The following is a 19869-nucleotide window of genomic DNA, read 5'->3' as shown; positions in this document are numbered from 1 at the left end:
TGTATAAAAAATATTAATGATAAACACAGAATATATGTTAGGTAACTTATAGGTCATAAAGGTTAGGACCTGAAGTACACACCACATAGTAGTATAGTACATATATTGTGTACAATGTACATATTATGTACATATTAGGTATAAATATATATATATATATATATTATTTGTATAGGTAGTTCAATAAAAGTGTCAAATACCGTTCAGAAATCAAAATCACTCAATTATTAATGTACAAAAATATTATAAATAAAATATAAATTATTTTACAACCATACATTTAGGCAATTAGGTGTAAAATAGCAAATAGGTATGCTCCATAAATAGAAAATTACTAAACAATGAAATTTCGATGTTCTTTTAGTGTACCTAAATGAACTGCAGTGCGCTTATGATTCTTTTCTAAATAATAAACTGTTTTTTATACATATTGTATAGACAATATTGTTTTGTGTCAATAATTCATAATCTTTCAACCAAATTTGGTGTGATGCGTGTCATCTCGTCGGAGGAAGGCGCTTGTATAGAATGTTGCAGATGAATTATAAATTACTGTTTGATAAATGGCTGTACAGTAACTACATTTTTTTTTATCATATTTTACACCTCTTAAGCACACATTATGTGACACGTAATATAATAATATAGACTCATCAGTTTTGGAACTTCGCCCCGCACATGTTATAATTTTCCAATTAGCACACATCTCACACTACGGTAGCACGATACCAAAACGGGCTATAAACGCTATTCGCTTATTCATCTTTACGACTTTACTCAAAGTCAGTTTAAATATTTTAAACATTTCATTGAGCATCTATAAAAAACTATAATTTAAGTAAAAAGCAGTGGAATCTTTCAAGTTTCTACGATCAATACTTTTTGAATTACAACAAAAAAAACTAAAATAGTTTGAAGTAAATCGTTATTTTACGCAGCGTGAATATCGAATTTCGTCAAAATTGAAACTTCAGGTGTTCATAGCCTCGTCATAATATAATATTATGAAATATTGCCCCTATAAATATATTATAATAATAATATGATAGCAATATAATCAAACACAAACCACGATTGATCTGCGAAAATTATAGAAGAATAGTGAATACGCTTTAGAAATATACAAAATAATAAATTATCAATTTATACCTAGGTATTCATTCTTTAAATATTATAGGTTCATAAAAGACTATAATATTACTATATTATTTCGAAATAAAAAAAAGAAATCGTTTATCATGATACACCTATGTCCTATACGAGTACATGTACCTGTAAAGCTGTTTGGATAGTGGCTATATTATACAATTAATGAATAATGATAAAAACAAAACATTTTATAAGTTAATCCGTGAATTGCGGTATCCTCTTCAAGATAATTTTAAATGATTCTTGAACATTTTGGACCAAGTGAACATTTATACACTGAACATTTTTTTCTACCTGATAAAAAGTCTCTGTTATGGTTACACCATCTTAGCTCTTAACACCCCATGACCCCATCACGCATTTCATTTCTATAAGTATAGTATAGTGCCAAAATGTGTACACTGGCACACACTGTTATTATATTTTATTCGACGCAATGTGTTATGTGTTGTTTTGTGATTTTTCGGTCTCTGGTCTCTCATACATATATAGAATAATTATCAACAAACGTTTTATCTTATGTCTACCTATTTAAGCAAATATTATTTAACAGTATCTAAGACCGGACGTGATACCATATTAGTTGTGTATACCATTAATATTTTTTACACGCTCCAGATAGGCATAACTATTTCGGGCAAACATTTTATTAATAAATATAATATAATAATTAATAACCTCGGCTTACATGAATTATTACCGTGCGTGAGCTGTTGTGTAACTATTGTAAACGCATTAGAGAACCCGGGTACTTAGTTTTCTTATCTTTTAAGTAAACAGAATTATAATAATACGTATGTTATAGATTTGTGCCAGAAGTACCAAAAGTGCCAAAAAATTCACGTTTTTGAGGATTAAATTAAAATAGTTTATTGATCGGATTAAAACCTGTTTTGGACGTAGGTAATTGCGTACAACGTTATCTACGTTAGAAGGTCATATTTTTATACGATTCTGGCTGTAATCACGATTAAAGATATCTAAAACCATGGCTGTAATATTCATAATATATTACAGTCCCGCTTTGGCCAAAAGACAAAAACAATGTGTACTTGTGTTTGTAGGTACACATTTAAAAAAAGCTGAGCTTTTATTATACAGTACAATGGCGTGTTTGGTGGGGAGGAATGGAGGATCGACGCACCCCCTCCTGATGTGGAGCCTGGTTTTTTCTTATGTATTTATAAATATTGTATCTATATAATAAATAATAATAGATACAATTGATAAATTAACATTAAATAACATACAAAATAAAAATTGATATTATTCATTCAAAAATACCTATAGTTGATTACCTACCTATAATGTTTTGTAAAACTTTAATCAACTTCTCCCTGCTTCATGCTTGGTTGAATTAACGATATAAGAAACTGATGCACTACCTATATACTTATTTAGTATTTACATATTGTATTTTCGTATATTATGCGTTATTTACTGTTATAAAGTGTAAACTGATACATAAAACACATTGCCATATTATGTAGTATGTATAACTACCTAATACCTATAGTACTAATTAGTAATTATATTGGTATTTGGTAGGTAGGTAGGTATCTTTAAATTAAAAGATAAGACACATATAATATATACCAGTTACCTAGATACCTACCTACAACTGCTACAAGTAATTCGAACTAACAGTAAAGTGTAATAGTAACATAATACCTAAAGTTGATTCGTAATTGGATATCTCGAAAATCATTAATTTTTATTTGCGTGTAGATCTACATTTTAAAAACGTAGTTTATTGGTCAACTTTAAGGTGTATTGTGTAAACATAATATTATACCTAGTCCCATTTCCGGGATTTCCGGGATTTCACGCATATCATATTATAGTCTTCAATATTCAGTCTTCAATATCTATATACTCCATAATACAGTCTATATCTAATAATATTATTAATGTGTCTGTACAGTTATTTATTCGTTCTTAAAGTTTGGTTTTTTTTTTGGTCTCATTTAATATTTATTAAAATTAAGGCAGTGTAATAAAATACAATTTGGATATTTTGACTGAGTTATTAGGACATTAGGTACTCTTGTTTATGCTTCCATGAGTCAGTGGCGTAGACATAATTTCTGAAAGGGGGGATCAAAAAAAAAAAACAACAAATCTAAATGAGAGGGAAAAATTGGAAAATCCCCTACCCTCTCAAAACTTTTTAGTATGGTAATAAAAAGCCAATGGTGGGGGGGGGGGTTCTGACCCCCTCGTCCCTCCCTTGTATACGCCCCTGATGAGAGTACTAAATATGTCTGTATAACGTATATTATACTATACCAAGTGATCCATTTTAGTGTATTGTGATTCCACTTAAATAGATAACCTAGCTGGTACATACAGGTATAGATTTTGGATAAAGAAAGGTTAAATATTATAAAGTTGAATTCACTTTTACATATTTTTATATTTAGAATTTAAAACAGTGATTGAATTGAAGAAAAAAAATTCAAAAAAAATGCACATATACCCAAGTATTTAAATTTCTCATTGATTAAGATAATATAATTAAAAAGGAATACGCAAACAAAAGAATGGGTCCCTTCACAGCCTCCCGTCAATTCATGCACTGATTTTTTTATTTTTTTTATTTTAGAACTTCTAGTAAAAACTATGATAATTTGACAATTACAGTATTAAAATTACATAATTAAAGTACCTATATGATAATATTTGACATACAATAACATAGGTAAGAATAATAATCGACATTTATATATAGTCATACCTAAAGAAGTCAATTAAGGCTAATCCCAAAAATGAATTGATATATTATTAGGTATGATAAGGTAAACAGAAATAATAATTAAGTAATTAGATAAACAGAAGTAGTTGGTTGAACTATGGAGTGAAACGTTTTTGCAGTACATCAGTGAGGAGAGATATTGTTGAGGAGTGGCCCAATTACAGAATTTAAGTTGGTGATAAATTGAGATAACATTGCTGTGACGATTTCTATTGTAAGATTATTATAAGCGGTCGCTTCTGCATATGATCTTGCTTGGGGCTTGGCTTGAGCGTCCGGGATCACGGTTGGAGGAGCCTTTGGGGAAGTTTATTTTTAAGTATCTTTTTGTAAGTTGGGCAACCTTTATAGTTTGCGGTGTGCTCACCTGAACATAAAGCACATCTGGCTGGAGAGTCCATTGATTTATTGCATGATTCCGAGAGAAGTTCTTCCCCACATTTAACACAACGTGGAAAGTAGTAGCAAAAACTCCGGGTATACCCATAATGCACTGATTTTAAATATGTGTAATGTGAAACATCAATAGGTGTAGGTACGCAGAATATAATTATATCGCAATTTGCAACACTGTGTTTTTGTTATTTGATGAACTAATAACAATTAGCTATTTAACAATTAACACCCAATTGAATGTAAATATTGCTATGTGTGTATACACGCATTTTGACTGTAAAATAAACAACTTGAAAGAAAATTATACACTATACAAGAGCCCATCATGTTGGCTATTACACTCGGCTGCTTTGCGAGTATAGTATTATAATTTATAGTTTTAGAGTAAACACTCTTCGTATATCCATAGAAGATAGAATACGATTAAGTACAAATTCTATTTTGATCTTATAATCGTAATGGTGATGAAGATGTGCAATAATCAGTGACTTGCGTCTTGCATTTAAACGTATTTACGTATAAACACTATAAAGGCATACAGCATCACATGCAACGATGCAACGCGTTCTCGAAGTAGTGGTGCTATTTTTTTTTTGTCATTTTTGTATTCCACAATATTGTTTGTATACCGTATACACGCGCGTTTATGTAAGTTATATATACTGTATATATAGACTAACGTGGGAGGAAGCTCTTTGTCCCTTTGTCCCCACATAACCCTTCTATAGCTACAACTGATTATTACTACTCAGACATTCAGTGTCCGCTCGTAAACTGTTATTTACTGTAACAAAATAGTATAATAATATGCTCCGATTCTTAATAGTGCAAACTGAAAGTAAAATCAAGTACAACTATAGAAATAATAATGTTCTAATGTATTATAGTTAGGCATAATATAAGGAATAAAATTATTAAAATAGGACACTTTTTGTATTATGGTATAGTTAGGTATACTATAGACGATAATAATGCTGTGAATTACAACAAAGACAATTAATCGTCGTAAATAAATTACCTAAGTATAATTTATTAGTTTATTACCTATACAATTGATGCATACTTTGTAAATTTGTATATTATAATATTATATATATATTCCAACATGACACACATGATGGCAGCGTGTGGCGTAAATATGTGGCTTAAGTACAAACTAAAAACAAGTAAGACGTGCGCCAACTGGATGTGTATACTTATATTGAAATTCACTCGCCGTTTCCAAACGAGTTGTAGATTTGTGGCCAAACATTTTGCGTGCTTCTGGCGGATGGTCTGAATTTTTGGCAGAGTGGCGGTATAGCTACTATCTATATAGGTACATTGATGAAGTTCAAGGCCAATCTATTGAATATAATAACGACGATAAAAAAAAAAATAGTTGAATTCTAATTTCGATTACCTAATTATATGCACATAATTTATTGTAATAAGTGAACGGCGTATCGTTTATCCAATGGGGGGGGGGGGGGGGGGGGGGTGATGGGAGATTGTTTTACGTATTTACATTTTACATAATTATTATTATATGTTTATTTTTACGAATCACCTCTATATAGTGTTTGAAAATTTCATAATAATAATAATAATATATAGTATTTTAATAATTTTTTTTTTATTTTTAAATAAGTTTTATATTTACGTATAATTGTCATAAATCACCTTCATAATTGTATGGCGCCTAAATGTATACCTAACCTTTGGTATTATACATTTAAAATGGTATTCAAAATTTTTAAATATTTTAATGTTTAAATGATACAAGTAGGTATACTATAGTATTATACATGTATATTGTATATCTACTGAATTCTTACATTAGAATTTAGAACACTGAAAATTGTGTTCAAAAAATAAATAAATTGTGTTTTTATTTGTGTTAAAAAAAATTTCAATGTTTCACGTTTTTGTGAAATATTTCACCATACTTCAAACAATACCTCTATACGACGTGATGTACAATAAAATATTGAAATAAAAAAAAACATCTTATCTAAATCGATATAATAATATATCGTTATTAATATTCTGTTATTAAAATTATTGAAATAATATTGTTTGAGTGTAAATATGTATAACTACGTACCTACATATTGAATTTGTTATATTGTCGATATTATTAATTATTAAAATTAAATCTGAACGTTTTTGTAGACAATCTTAGTTAAGAACACTTTTTTCGGTTTAGTAAAAAAATGTTATTTTATTTATTCGTAGTCAGAAGAAAAATGAATCGGTAAAAATTAATAAACTATAGGGGGCATCCGGCCCTATAGTGTTGTTATAGTAGGTATACCGAGACAATTACAAAGTTATTTTTTCAGTTTTACAAAGTTACAATGTATACCTATAATCTATAATATAATGTTTTCTGTTTATATTATAAATAAATTAGAATTTGATTTAATGGATCTTATTACTGTGACCTTATTAGTGTGTAGTAGGTAACTACTATTTATGATTATTTTAAAATATTATGTTTAGTAAATAACTTACTATAAATTAGTTATGTATTTAATTATTTAATTCACACTGTGTAGAGTGTAGACTAGGATACTTTACATTTCAAAATACGAACTGTTGTCTGTTCCACTAGCTTTATATAGGTTACGGAAACCATTTCTTATATTTATTTAAATCTTCAGTCTTTGAAACTAATTTCAAATTTTTTTATTATCATATTATTGTTATAAATCTGTAACCTTACTAATGACAATAAATCTAAATCTTAAAATCTATCATCTATATATCAACATAGTATTCAATTTGAGCTCAGTAGAACCAGTTTTGTGTTTTTGGCTTTAATACTTTCAAACTTAAAGATAAGAACAACATGTTTGTAAGACATTTATTTAATTTTTACGTGAGTTGTGAGCATTTTTAAATTGTAATATAGATACTACCTAATAAGTACTATTAACTATTATACATACTATCGCGTACAAGTATCATTTTGGCGCCCAATATAATAAACGGTTTTTTTCACAACATTCACAACCATCATCATGCATTGCTACATGGGCACATGGTACATGCAGCACTATATAAATTATGTTTCGGACAATAAATTACATAAACACTCAACAATATAAAGTATGATCATGAACATAATAATATATACTGTTATGTTTGCTATTTACTGAGTATGATACATGAATCCCTGGCATTTCCCCCTCAAAACACCCCCCCCCCCCCAGTTTTGTGAAAATATATTTAAAAATGTTAAAATAGGAACTTGAAGTTTATTTAAACAGTCTATATCAGGCACATACAAATTGGTTTCACTATAATGACGATTTTTTTTTTTTAGTACAATTGTATTAATTCGGTTGTAATGTTGTATACAATATTATGCCGACCATCTATTTATACAATATAATATTTTAATGTGTACCTATTTATATAAGTAAATAATACATCGAACTATCGAAGCGTGCACAAATCACGAGTTTTTTTAAATACATAAATCATTAGGTGTATTGAGTAATTCCGATTAATTATAATAATTATCAAGTTAGTATAACAGCCTGCTGCTGCTGTCGTATACCGCGCCCGTTAGGTACCTATGTATAATATTATTATATTATACGAAATAGCTTCCACAATAAATTAATATTCGTATTTCAATGCAGTTCCGTCGTTATAATGCCGACGCGTATTATAAAATTTAAAAGATATTGCACACATCAAATCCCCGACGAGGTCGGCGTATTTAGACGATTGATCCCGAGGAGGACGTGGATGAGTGTGCGGCGAGTGACGATTGCGGGCGAAGCGGACCGCGATCGTCGGCTCGCTGCTGCAGCAACCTAGGTTAACGCGGTACGCAGTGCGCGCGCGTTCGATCGGCGTGACCGAAAATAAAAAACCGCTCGTCGAATGCATTTATTGCATATTATTATATTGTACGTTTAATAATTTATTGTAGGACAAAAAACTCGATGTCATCGGCATTCCGGGTATAGTAAAACTGTACAACATCCGATATCGTCTGTACGTGACGCCGTGACGAGTCTTACGTCCGTAATAGTGACTTGTGATTATAATTATTAGAAATAATTATTTATGATTAGGTCGTATACGCGCCACGCTCTCCTAACGCTGCACATTTTTGTTTTACGCGGAAACAACAACAACAACAACAGTACGATAATATGTGTTCGTCGATCGGAAACTCGCGAATCCAATCCGCATTTTTGACGCGTGCTCGAATGGAAATTTGTATTGAACAATAATATTGCAAGGAGTAGCAGAAAGTATTTCATAATAATACATAATAATAATATATTATGAGTAATTATGATCCGTGATTGAAATGTAAAAATGTTGTATGTGATTTTTATATTATTATTTAATATTTATTAGTATTAATATTTAATATTATAATATTGTAGTCGCGCACGTAGTTCGGCAAAAGGCGAACCGTCCAAGGGGCGCGTGGGAGGTGGCGACGTCATCTTGGAGGAGACGGTTTTTGTGGTCTTGATTACTAGTAAATTCGTGGGCGGCTCGGGCGGGAAAGTGACGTTTTTATTTCCACGGCGAAATATTTTCGGTTTTGATAACGTCGCGACTGCGCGGGGCATACCCATAGAACTGACCGGTTATTCTTACCGTTTCGCACGCGCACAATCATGGGTTGCATAACTCGATAATAAAACGATATTATCAGCTGCTGCAGATCTCGACGATCGTGATCCGACCACAGATGGACCACGCAGTTAAAATAGGTACCACCTACCTCATAGATAATAAAGAATTCTTTATTATCTACGACCTATCTACCCAGTAAAAAAATTTAAATCGTTTGCCGTTTGCGATAACATTATTTCGTCGTTGTTGTCACAAAAACATATTTTTATTATTTCGTTCGTTATTTATATTGTGCGCGGTCTTCGTTACCTTGAAATAACGTACCTACGCGTCGGAAACCACCGCCGCCGCCGCCACACTCTCACTCCGTCCAGCCCGCGACGTCCCGTTTACCGTTTACGCGTTCGACGCAGGCACCAGGCGGCAGGCAGTGCGACGCGCGACAACTGCGACACAACACGCGTCGTCCGCTCGCCGTCGATTCCGCAGACACGATCTCGTACGCCCGATGCCAGACTCGTCGTAGATCCGGACGTGAGTAGAAAAGTGTTTTCGTCGACAACGGGTTTCCTCGTACTACTAGGCCATATTCGCTATGCTCCGCCTTAAACGCGACCGATATCGAGCGATTCGTGTACGATGAACGCAAACGCGACGATCGCTGTAGTAAATACTGACCACTGAACCGACCTACCTACCTAAGTATATGTATCTATCCCCGAGCTCTTCCTGGTCGCGTTAATTTTTTCCGTATCCGTCGATTAGTTTGTTTTGGTTTCGATCTCGATCACGAAATTCAACAGGTATCCATCCTACAAGATATATTTTAATATAACTACCTACTGGAGACGAGGTCTCACAGGACCGCTGACGAATAATGTTAACGATTATTATTCACCGCACGTTCCGCACCTAATATTATTAACGCTATGCCTATCGCTCGGTAAACATGTTCGCGTCTAAACAATCAACAGTAAAAAATTACACGTACGTTTTGTGGTAATGTATTAAAATCGTCGCGTCGAGTATTTTTATGCCACTGTAAACACTATTGTACGTTGATAATGACCATTGACACAAGTACCAAAGAAAAAAAAAAATTTCATATTATATGATCTGTTGATAAACGTTCTATAAAACATGTGGACTAATCTCACCTATTGACCTATCCACATCTATATAGGTACCTTGTATCATTTCGGTTGGTCAATTGTTTTCCCTCCTGCTTAATCAAAATGCTAATTGGCTTTTTTCACAATTTTCATTTGCCAATTAGCTAGTAGTGATATACAAATAAAATTATTTCGACACTCATAAATCATAATACATAAGTAGTTACCATACTATTATGTTTTTCTACATTTCTTGGTCATACGCTGAAATCTATAGATATGTTTCTATTTTAAACTGCTTAATAGATTTTACACCATAGGTACCCATAGTTTCAGGTTTTTTTCTTGAAGTAAATTTTAATTGTTATTTTGTGAATAAAAATGTTCAATGAGTAATGTTATTGTTTAGATTTGTTAATATCATAAACGATAATTCACTTCACATTTAATGTCTGTTTGTAGAATAGATACCAACGTGGAGGAAAGCAATGCACTATTGGTCAAGGTGGAGCGAAATAGCTCTAGCCATTACGACCAACCTGACTCTGGGTTATATGGCCACAACAGTAACAGTTTTGAGGATATTGAGAACGGTAACATTACAGCAGTCCCTTTCATGGATGAGACAACTTCATTATCCCAAAATTCTATACTAATACCATTAACTGGAACAACTCCCCCTCAACATCATGATGAACCATTCAGTACAAATTCCTGTAAGTACCTACATAATATTGTTATCTGTTAGGCATAGATATTATTTCACTATTTGTTTCATTTCATTCATTGTTTTTTTAACAAATTGTTTATCTACTTACTTCTTGGTGTAAAGCATTAGTATTAAAATTTATTGATTTTTGTTTTTAGATAAAACACTCAAAAGAGGCATTTCACATGCTACCGACAATGTGAACATTGTTTCCCAAGCAAGATCAGAATTGATATTTATCGATAACACTGAAGATGAACTACAGATAGTAGAAACTCCGGTTTATACTTTTATTCTACCCGATTTGTTACAACTTGAAGGTAAATTTTAACCACAGTTATTTAGTTGCTAATATGATACTGAACAATGTAACTTATTTAGCAACTGTTCTTTTTAAATAATATAATATGTTGCTCTATTATTGTTTAGACAAATTTCGGATGTTCATTGAAAAAGACTTGATAGCAGTAGCAATGCAAAGTTCTCTCGAACAGGCTTCAAGATTGAATTGGTGGACTGGATTTTGTCAAAGGCTTTGGCCACTTTCAACATCTGGCGATGGCAACTGTCTTTTGCACGCTGCTTCGTTGGGTGAGCTAAAATATCTAATACATGGATTTTTTTAGAGCATTTTGAACACTTATTGAGTTTAGAAAATATAATAAATAGTTAGATTAAAAACAAAAAAAATATCAGACAAATATATTTATTGTTAATTTATTGTAATAATACTTTTATGCTAGGTTGGCAGGTTGCATAAACAATTTATTAAATTCAATGGTTTGCTAAAAACTTAATGGATCAATCGTGGGGCCACTAAATCTAATTTAAGGGACCATTAGCTCACTACTGATTCATTAAATGTTTTGCGCAACCCGGTATTATTATATTTTTTCTGGAAGTGTATAAACTTAAGTAACTAAATAGATTATAAAAATTCTCTTCAAAACAATATATATTGTAACAATACATTTTAATTTGAGAAAATTTTTTTTTTTTACACATTTAACATATTTATAATTTATTTAAATTTATTTATACTTACACATTAAAATACTTATAATATATACCTTTTTATTTCTATAGGTATTTGGGGATTCCATGATCGGTTATTAAATTTGAGGCGTGCTTTGCACTCGTTCCTGAGCAATGGTCCAGCTCGACATTCACTCTGGCGGCGTTGGCAACGACAACAAACTATTATGAATTCATTATTTGGTCTCGTATATACAGAACAAGAATGGCGCCGGGAATGGAATGCAATTGTCAACATGGCTTCCACCGTTCCTCGTATGCGGAAACAGAGTGCATCAAGGTTTGTTTGTTTGTTTATTTGTTTATTTTTTTTACCATAGCTTGATATATATTTTTACCAAAACAGTGGAAATGCAGATACCGAAGGATACATTTATGAGAGCCTTGAAGAAATTCATGTTTATGCTTTGGCACATGTATTAAAAAGACCTATTATTGTCATAGCAGATACTATTCTCAAGGTGTTTATTTTTTTTTTTAGTTTTAATATGTTATTAGGGTGATTCAAACAATACGTTGAATTGGTTTTAAATCAATTTAATTTACAGGACATGAACGGTGAAGCCTTAGCTCCTATACAGTTTGGAGGTATTTACTTGCCCTGGAGTGTTACCCATGTGATTGTCATCGTTCTCCTTTGTTATTGGCATATGATGGAGGGCATTTTTCAGCTTTGGTTGCTATGGAAACACCAAATTCAACTCTTTCTTGTATGTATATATTTTACTATTATCAAACCCTAGGTATGTTATGGTTGATTATAGATTAAATCTTTGAATTCAGGTGCTATACCTTTGGTGGATTCAAATGGTGAACTCTTACCGATACAGTTTCCTGTTGATCCAGGTGAAAATGATCATTCTCCTGATAAAAATCAAGAACTGTCGTTTACAGATTCATTGTCATTACTGAACAGTTACTTGGACATTGTGAAACTCGACCCTCAAGTATTTATAATGATTGGCATCATTAATTGTACTTGAATAATGTTAAATGTATTGTTTGTTTTAGGGTAACAACGACACTACTGGGAAAAATGGTCTCTTTGGTAGTCTGGGACGTTCTGTAGGGAATAAATTGAAATCAAAACTATCTAGGACGAATTCAGTAAAGAATTTATCCAGCAATATCACCTCAAGCCAAGTATACGTATTGTGCCCTGATCAACTCAGACAAAAAACACGAATATCATGATGTGATGATTAAAAACTACTTAAGGACAGCAGCTGAACGTTTTCAGCATTCACCTTATGTGAGTTAGAATTATCTTATTAATAAATATACTTTGGGACACTATTCAGACTTCAGAGCTGCATCACATTTAACGGGGGGGAGGGGATTTCCCAAAAGTGACAATTTTCAATGTGATTTGAGGGTCTTTGTTTCAAATTTCATATTAAATTGTTAAAAACTTAAAAGAATACAATATTAATATCAATAATATAATCTAGTATCTACCAACACTTCAAGAATAACTAAATACACCATAGCTGTGTGCCTGTGTTGTTTGTAGCTTTTAGAAGTAGTGAATCCCCAAAGAAGTAGTGTGTGATCTAATAATAATAAAAATTATTAACAAATTTTGAATAGTTTATTTTTAAACTTTTAATATAAAAATAGTATAAAATTTGATTATATTTTACAATAGTCTATAGTCATTGTCAAGTCTTTAGATTTTATTCAAATTTATAAACCACAAACGTATAATATAAAATTATTTCTATCGCATTTTACAATACGCATTATTGTGTATAGATTTTATTTGATAATACATTGGTTATTATTTTACAATACCTACATAATAAATATTAATATTGTTATGAACATTTTTAACAACATTTCAACAGTGTTTTCTTTGTGTTGTATGTTTAAATAAAGCATTCATAGAAGAATTGGTACAATTTAAAAATATTTTCAATTTTTTTTTAAAAGATCATCTTTTACAAAACTTTTAAAATGTCTCACCAATTCTTCACTTTCAAATGTAGAAATAGTATTGCAAATATTTTGGTTGTATGGTTTTATAGAATGCTAATAATGAACAATCATTTTCTATATTGAAAATAATAAAAAATAATCTAAGGTGTCAATAAAAGATGTCATCACTATCCATATTAAATATAGAGGACAATCTTTTATAACAAATCGATTGGTCGCAGTGGCCAGAAGCCAGAAGTCTCCCAAGAGAGGTACCCACTAGATATAACACCAAAATCATAAATTTAAGTATATTATATTTAATATTTTAATTAAGTTAAAACAATTTAAGTATGTATATTAATTGATGTACAATTTAAGCATTGTCTATTATTTTGACCAGTCTTATAGTTGCATTCTCCTGGCAGAATTTGTTATAAATACTTGTATAATTTCTTCCTCAGTTAAATTTCCAGTTAAATATAGCCATCTAGCCTTTCTTGAAATACTGTTGAATGTTGATCTATGTAGGTTTTTATTCTTTTGAGAGTATAAAACCATGCGTATATTTATAATATTTATATTTTACATAATTCTTAATATTATTTTTTCTTTTCCATTATTTTCCTGTTTTCCTGGGTTAATAAAAACTTATTTATTTATTTTATATAATACCTTTTCGATTTCGTTGAAATCAAACTCTATGACTTCTGCTGTCTGTCACCTACGACGTTGTTAGTTTTTATTGTATTTTTTTTTTGTGTTGAGTTAAAAAAAATTAGTTATTTTCAATGTTCTTTTATTTTGTTGCATATTTTATAAATTCGGTTTTCAGCTTATACAAATATTTTATATACATGAGTCAATGATTTAGTTATAATTTGGCACTGACTGTATTACATTATAAGCAATTCATTTTATTACTTTAAAAGTTTAATGCCCGTATGCTAGTCAAGTATGTGTCACATAAGACATGTTAAACTATGCCTTATGTGACACATAAATTGACTATACACATGGATATTAAACTAAGATAATGAATAAATTTTACTTATCAAATACCGTGCCGTTGTTACAGAGTTGTTTTGAATGTTTTAGGCGGATACGACACCTCGTTATGGAGCTGGTAAATCTCTGTTTTTACACTGAAGCTGATTCTGAGTCTCATGTAAAAGTCGGCCTGATGACTCCTGTCAAGGCTGTCACAAATGAAGACCCCCACAATGTACCTGTCAAAATCCACATTCTATGACACTGGTTCGCAAGTGGATAAATGTCGTACAGAAGACTGTGAGTTCTTCGGGTCATCTGTGACTAAACATCTATGTTCAAAATGTTTACCAACTGTATCAGCAGCAAAAAAAGGAATCTGTTTAAAACAATAAAAAACATTAACAAAGATTTCATCTCAACGTAACATAGTTACACACACACCAACAACACATACACAATTAGTTTTTTTTATTAATTTTAAAAGTTTGTGACAAACGCGTACATATCTAAGTATGTACAACACACGTCCATAAGTCGCAACATCACTAAATAAATAAATAAAAACGTCATTTACCAATATTAATTATCACTCGTTCGTATTGCATATTTATACATTTTATTTAATGTTTTATATTTATATCTATTGTGTAATTCAATACATATGCTTGGGGCCTTTTTTTCAGTTGTTGAAAATTATAAATTTTTTTTTAAACTGTGATTAAGAATTTTTTCTTTTCTATCTTTAACTAGTCTTGAAAAATACAAAATTAATAATATTGATTAGAATGTAGGTATATACATATAATATAAGTTTAAAGCAAATTGAAATATTTTATCTAATCTGCTGAGTTATTAGTCACAGCTATTAGGTTGTTATAATTTTCATGCTTATTACGCTGTTAAGGCTCATTTTTTCCTAAACAATTTCTGTTTGATTTTTAATAATTATATTTTTGCATTATCATAATAATTATAATTTAGAAACATTATAAAAAAAAAACTAATAAGCACTAACGGTAAAATAAAAGCATGTTAATATATTGATTTTGTTAACAGACTACGCGTTAAATATTATGAGGTTTTAAATTGCTCGAAATGTTTTACGATCGAGTATCGTACTTGTTTTAAACAAAATGAATTTATTGTTCGTTTTTAATTTTTTTTTATCTGTCATATCATTGTGAAATTGTATATGTACATTTATTTATTTATTTATCTATTTATTTATGTTATTGATTTTTGTAGTTAATTTTTACATGTTAACAGAAGAATAACATCGTATGTACTGGTAAATTATTGTTTTTTTACACCTGTTAAAACTATGTTTGTACATGTTTTTATGTCTATGGTTATATTATGTCGTTGAGAAAACGTAAAATATATTAATTGTGATTGTTTTAGAATTACCTACCGCGCAGATCTTTTAAAATTATTGATTAAAATTTTTATGTTAACTGAGTTGTTAGTGTATATGATATCAATAATTGACTAATACATCTCATCACGTCATGTTTGTAAGACAGACAATTAATATAAATGCATAAGAAAAAAAATACACTTAATTTTATTCTAAAAAATTGTGTTTTTCATTGTTACCCAGTTACCGATCAGAGTTCTGCCTGCATAGAGACTGGCACTCTTTAATTCTAAAAAAAACAGTATAGAACCATTAAAATAATTAAATATACAATTATTGTTTTATATTAAATTTTATTTTCTAATGAATCATTGTTAAAAATGTATCATGTTATTTAGAACTCTAGTACCTACAAAATATCATATAAGTGCCTAATAATAAATTCTATTGAATTACAATTTTGACGTTATATACCTAACTAAAATGTAATATTAATTAACATGATAATTTTATGTCATGCCGCGGCTTCCTTATATTGGTGTGTATATATTTGATTTGGGATAAAATATACACGCTATAGCCATTGTATCGGTCAGTAGGTAAGTAGATATATATATTATAATAAATATAAACGTATAAATATTAATTATATAATAAAATGAGGATCTATTTGTTTATTAATATAATATATTATATAGTAACTGTAGCAGTATCTGTATGCTACATTAAATTATTAATTACCTAAATAAGAAAGTGGCTATTTGATTACCTCAACCAGTTAACTCACCTGACAACTGTAATATTATATTGATATGTGTGTATTTATTATTTATTAGTTCATAATATACGTTTTCTGCTCAACAATCTAAGGTCACTAGAAAAAGCCCTCAGTCAATATAACTCCGGCAACATTTTTAAATTTTTCTACCTATAGTAGATTATGTATAATTTTATATTGTAAAAACTCAAATTTTTTAATTTCAGGCTAATAATCTTTGTAATTGAAGCCTTTATGTTAATAAATAAAAAAAAAAATATATCAGGTAGGTATATACAATATGTTTTTTTTGGGTTGTGTAGTATATCGTTTGCGTTGTGTGTAGTTATATACTACGGCGAACGTCATTCGAGGTGACTGACCCGCTAGAAACCCAAAGCAATTCGTTGGCTATATTATGATTTGCATGGACGTCCGAAATTTTTAAAAAATTTTTGACGTAATTTATTACATATTTTTGCTTTTTTGGTGACAGTAAATGAACGTTGTCCGCGATCCGACGCAGCTTCCGACATCGGTTAAAACTCTTCACCAACTCGGGGGGTTTGGGGGGTCACCCCCAGCGACGCTCGGAGAGCTAGTATCATATAAAACAAAAATATTGATGTTATAAAATATATTTATATGTAAAGAGTCATCAATACTAAACATTATTACATATTTTGTCACTTTGTCATATCAGCATTAGGTAGAACAACTTATGAAGAATAGGTTTTTATAGAGTTTCTAGCTTCAAAATAATGTAGTCTTGTTATATATTATATTTTATAAAAAACTCATAGAATGACATTTAGATATTAAAATGTTTAAACTCATTCCCCAATGGTGACCCTATTTAACCAAAAGGTCAAGTTCATATTTTTGACTTTTTAGAACGATATAATCTTTGATGGATTATTGCCGGATAATATTAGTAAACACTAAACTGCTCTTATAGCTGAATTGAATTGAAAAGAAATCCTAACAATTCAATGCAAGGATTCTCATAAATTGATCATACAGCAGCTGCCTAAAAACACCAAAAATACATCTGTACAAACATTTATGCATTACACTTACCAAATTGAAATTTTGACAACAATTTAGTTCCATATTATGGTGTACCTAAGTACCCCGGACAACTAATACAAACAATACATTTTTATTCGAAAACACAATTTCGTATATTAATAATTATTATACACTAAATAGTAAATACCTACAATATGAAACTAAAAATAAACAAATTATTACATACTGAGTGTCTATTGTATTTAAATATGAAAATCGAATGTTTATTACGAATACTTATCTTTTACACAAACACAAAAAACATAGTTTAAAAAATTAAAAAACACACATTATTATTGTAAAATCAATACAGTCATCGATCCGCTCAGAATCTAAAATCTAAAAGATATCCGATATAATTAAACTTAACATATTAAATTATTATTATACATTTCGTACTCGGCAGAATTGGGAGAAAATGTTAGACTTGGAATTTCATAAATCTTGTCGGTACTGTAAATTTGATGTATTTACTGTAAGCTTTTATGTTAGTTCTAAAGACCTGAAATCACATTTTTATTTAATGATTCATAAAAAACAAATTTACAATATGCTTTTATAAAAATATGCTTGTGCTTCTTATATGTATTCACCACCTTAATCAATAATTAAATTAATATGTAAACGAAAATAATAATTTAAATAATAGCTACCTATATTTTATTATTATAATTCAAATTCAAAATTATGAACTATTTTGTTTATTGTCATATCAAACTTCAATGAACCAATTGTTCCTTAACACGGAACTCTTTGATTTAAAAAGTTGTATTTTATTATATCTGTGGATTCATCATATCGACGTGGTATAATATCCATCATTTATATTCTATGGCAATTCTCAACGCAGTAGGTGAGTTTCCCGGACCTACTTTATGTATTAGTAGTTGATTCCCGGGTCATTGTATGGTATGTCACGGTATACTGGTAATCTCATTACCAGATGCCAATTTTTAAAAACAATGTGTTATACATTTTTTACGAAATAACTAAATAAGGATTTTTTTACCTGAATACTTAATTTTTTAATAATATTTTTTAATTTTTTCTCTTGATTTTTTTTACTAATAATTAATTAACAATAATTGAATGGAAATAATTGAATGGTTTTCAAAATATGAAAAAAAACTAAAAGAACAACATTTTTGAGAAACTTGTCAGCCAACCTCCTCATGGTGTTTCTTGAATTAGGCTAGTAGGCTGAATATTTGACTAAATATTGAAAATAATGTATAATGACCAGGGAACTACTGCTATATAGGAATGCAACTATTAATTATAATTATTCTACGACCCCGACTGGAAAAAACGACGACGACGTTTGTAATTTGTATTATTCGATCTCGCGTATACGGGCATGTACCAGTTGCCCCCAAAAGTACCTTTTTTTATACCAATTCCACCCAAACTACCTAGAGAAAAATGTACCAGTTGCCCTCAACAAATGTACCAGTTGCCCTCATATGTTAATATATACACGATTACAAAAATAAGTCCTTAAATAAAGGAGGGTAAATATACAAATAATAAATATAATTATTTATAAAAATAAAGTAAAATAGTATAAAATGATAAAATCAAATTTTGATTTTTGTAATAAAATATAATAATATATTATACAAATAATATGGATAAAATGAAAATTGTAATAATAATAACAATAGCCTACTTGGTGCAAAGCGAGATGAGGTGCAGATTTCATCTAACTCAGTCATGGTGGAAGCGCATATAACAATTAGGATTAAAGCCGAATTATATGGATCCAAATTCAGAAATTGGAAAATGGCTTCACTTAATTTTCGGTCATTATAATTATATATATATATTATTTATCATGAATTTTTTTTCTATCATTTTACCTATACTATTTTTTAATTCTGAGGGAAGCGAAAGAATGTAAGTATTTATTTTTTGACAAATTATAACATTTAAATAATTATAATATTTATTATTTTATTGACTTTTTCATATTATTTTGTTAGTAATTATTATAATCATAATATGAATTTTTTTCTATCATTTTAT

The 19869-nt window shown here is 29.9% G+C and overlaps 1 protein-coding gene across 1 annotated transcript; it reads left to right on the top strand.

Annotated features, from left to right (window-relative positions):
* The first annotated feature begins 9842 nt into the window (after positions 1-9842).
* On the top strand, positions 9843-16459 carry LOC132950521 (OTU domain-containing protein 7B-like). The gene is given in 15 exon segments (XM_061022021.1): positions 9843-9880; positions 10468-10721; positions 10873-11034; positions 11144-11305; positions 11801-12029; positions 12096-12210; positions 12298-12349; positions 12352-12459; positions 12533-12696; positions 12761-12871; positions 12873-13001; positions 14765-14803; positions 14805-14882; positions 14884-15003; positions 15005-16459. Coding segments are annotated over 15 exon segments (1800 nt in total). The 3' UTR covers positions 15044-16459.
* Positions 16460-19869: the final 3410 nt, after the last annotated feature.

This window comes from Metopolophium dirhodum, chromosome 8, assembly GCF_019925205.1.
Source record: "Metopolophium dirhodum isolate CAU chromosome 8, ASM1992520v1, whole genome shotgun sequence".
NCBI lineage: Eukaryota > Metazoa > Arthropoda > Insecta > Hemiptera > Aphididae > Metopolophium > Metopolophium dirhodum.
The sequence above is the reverse complement of the archived record's forward strand: the minus strand, read 5'-3'. Positions and strand labels throughout refer to the sequence as shown.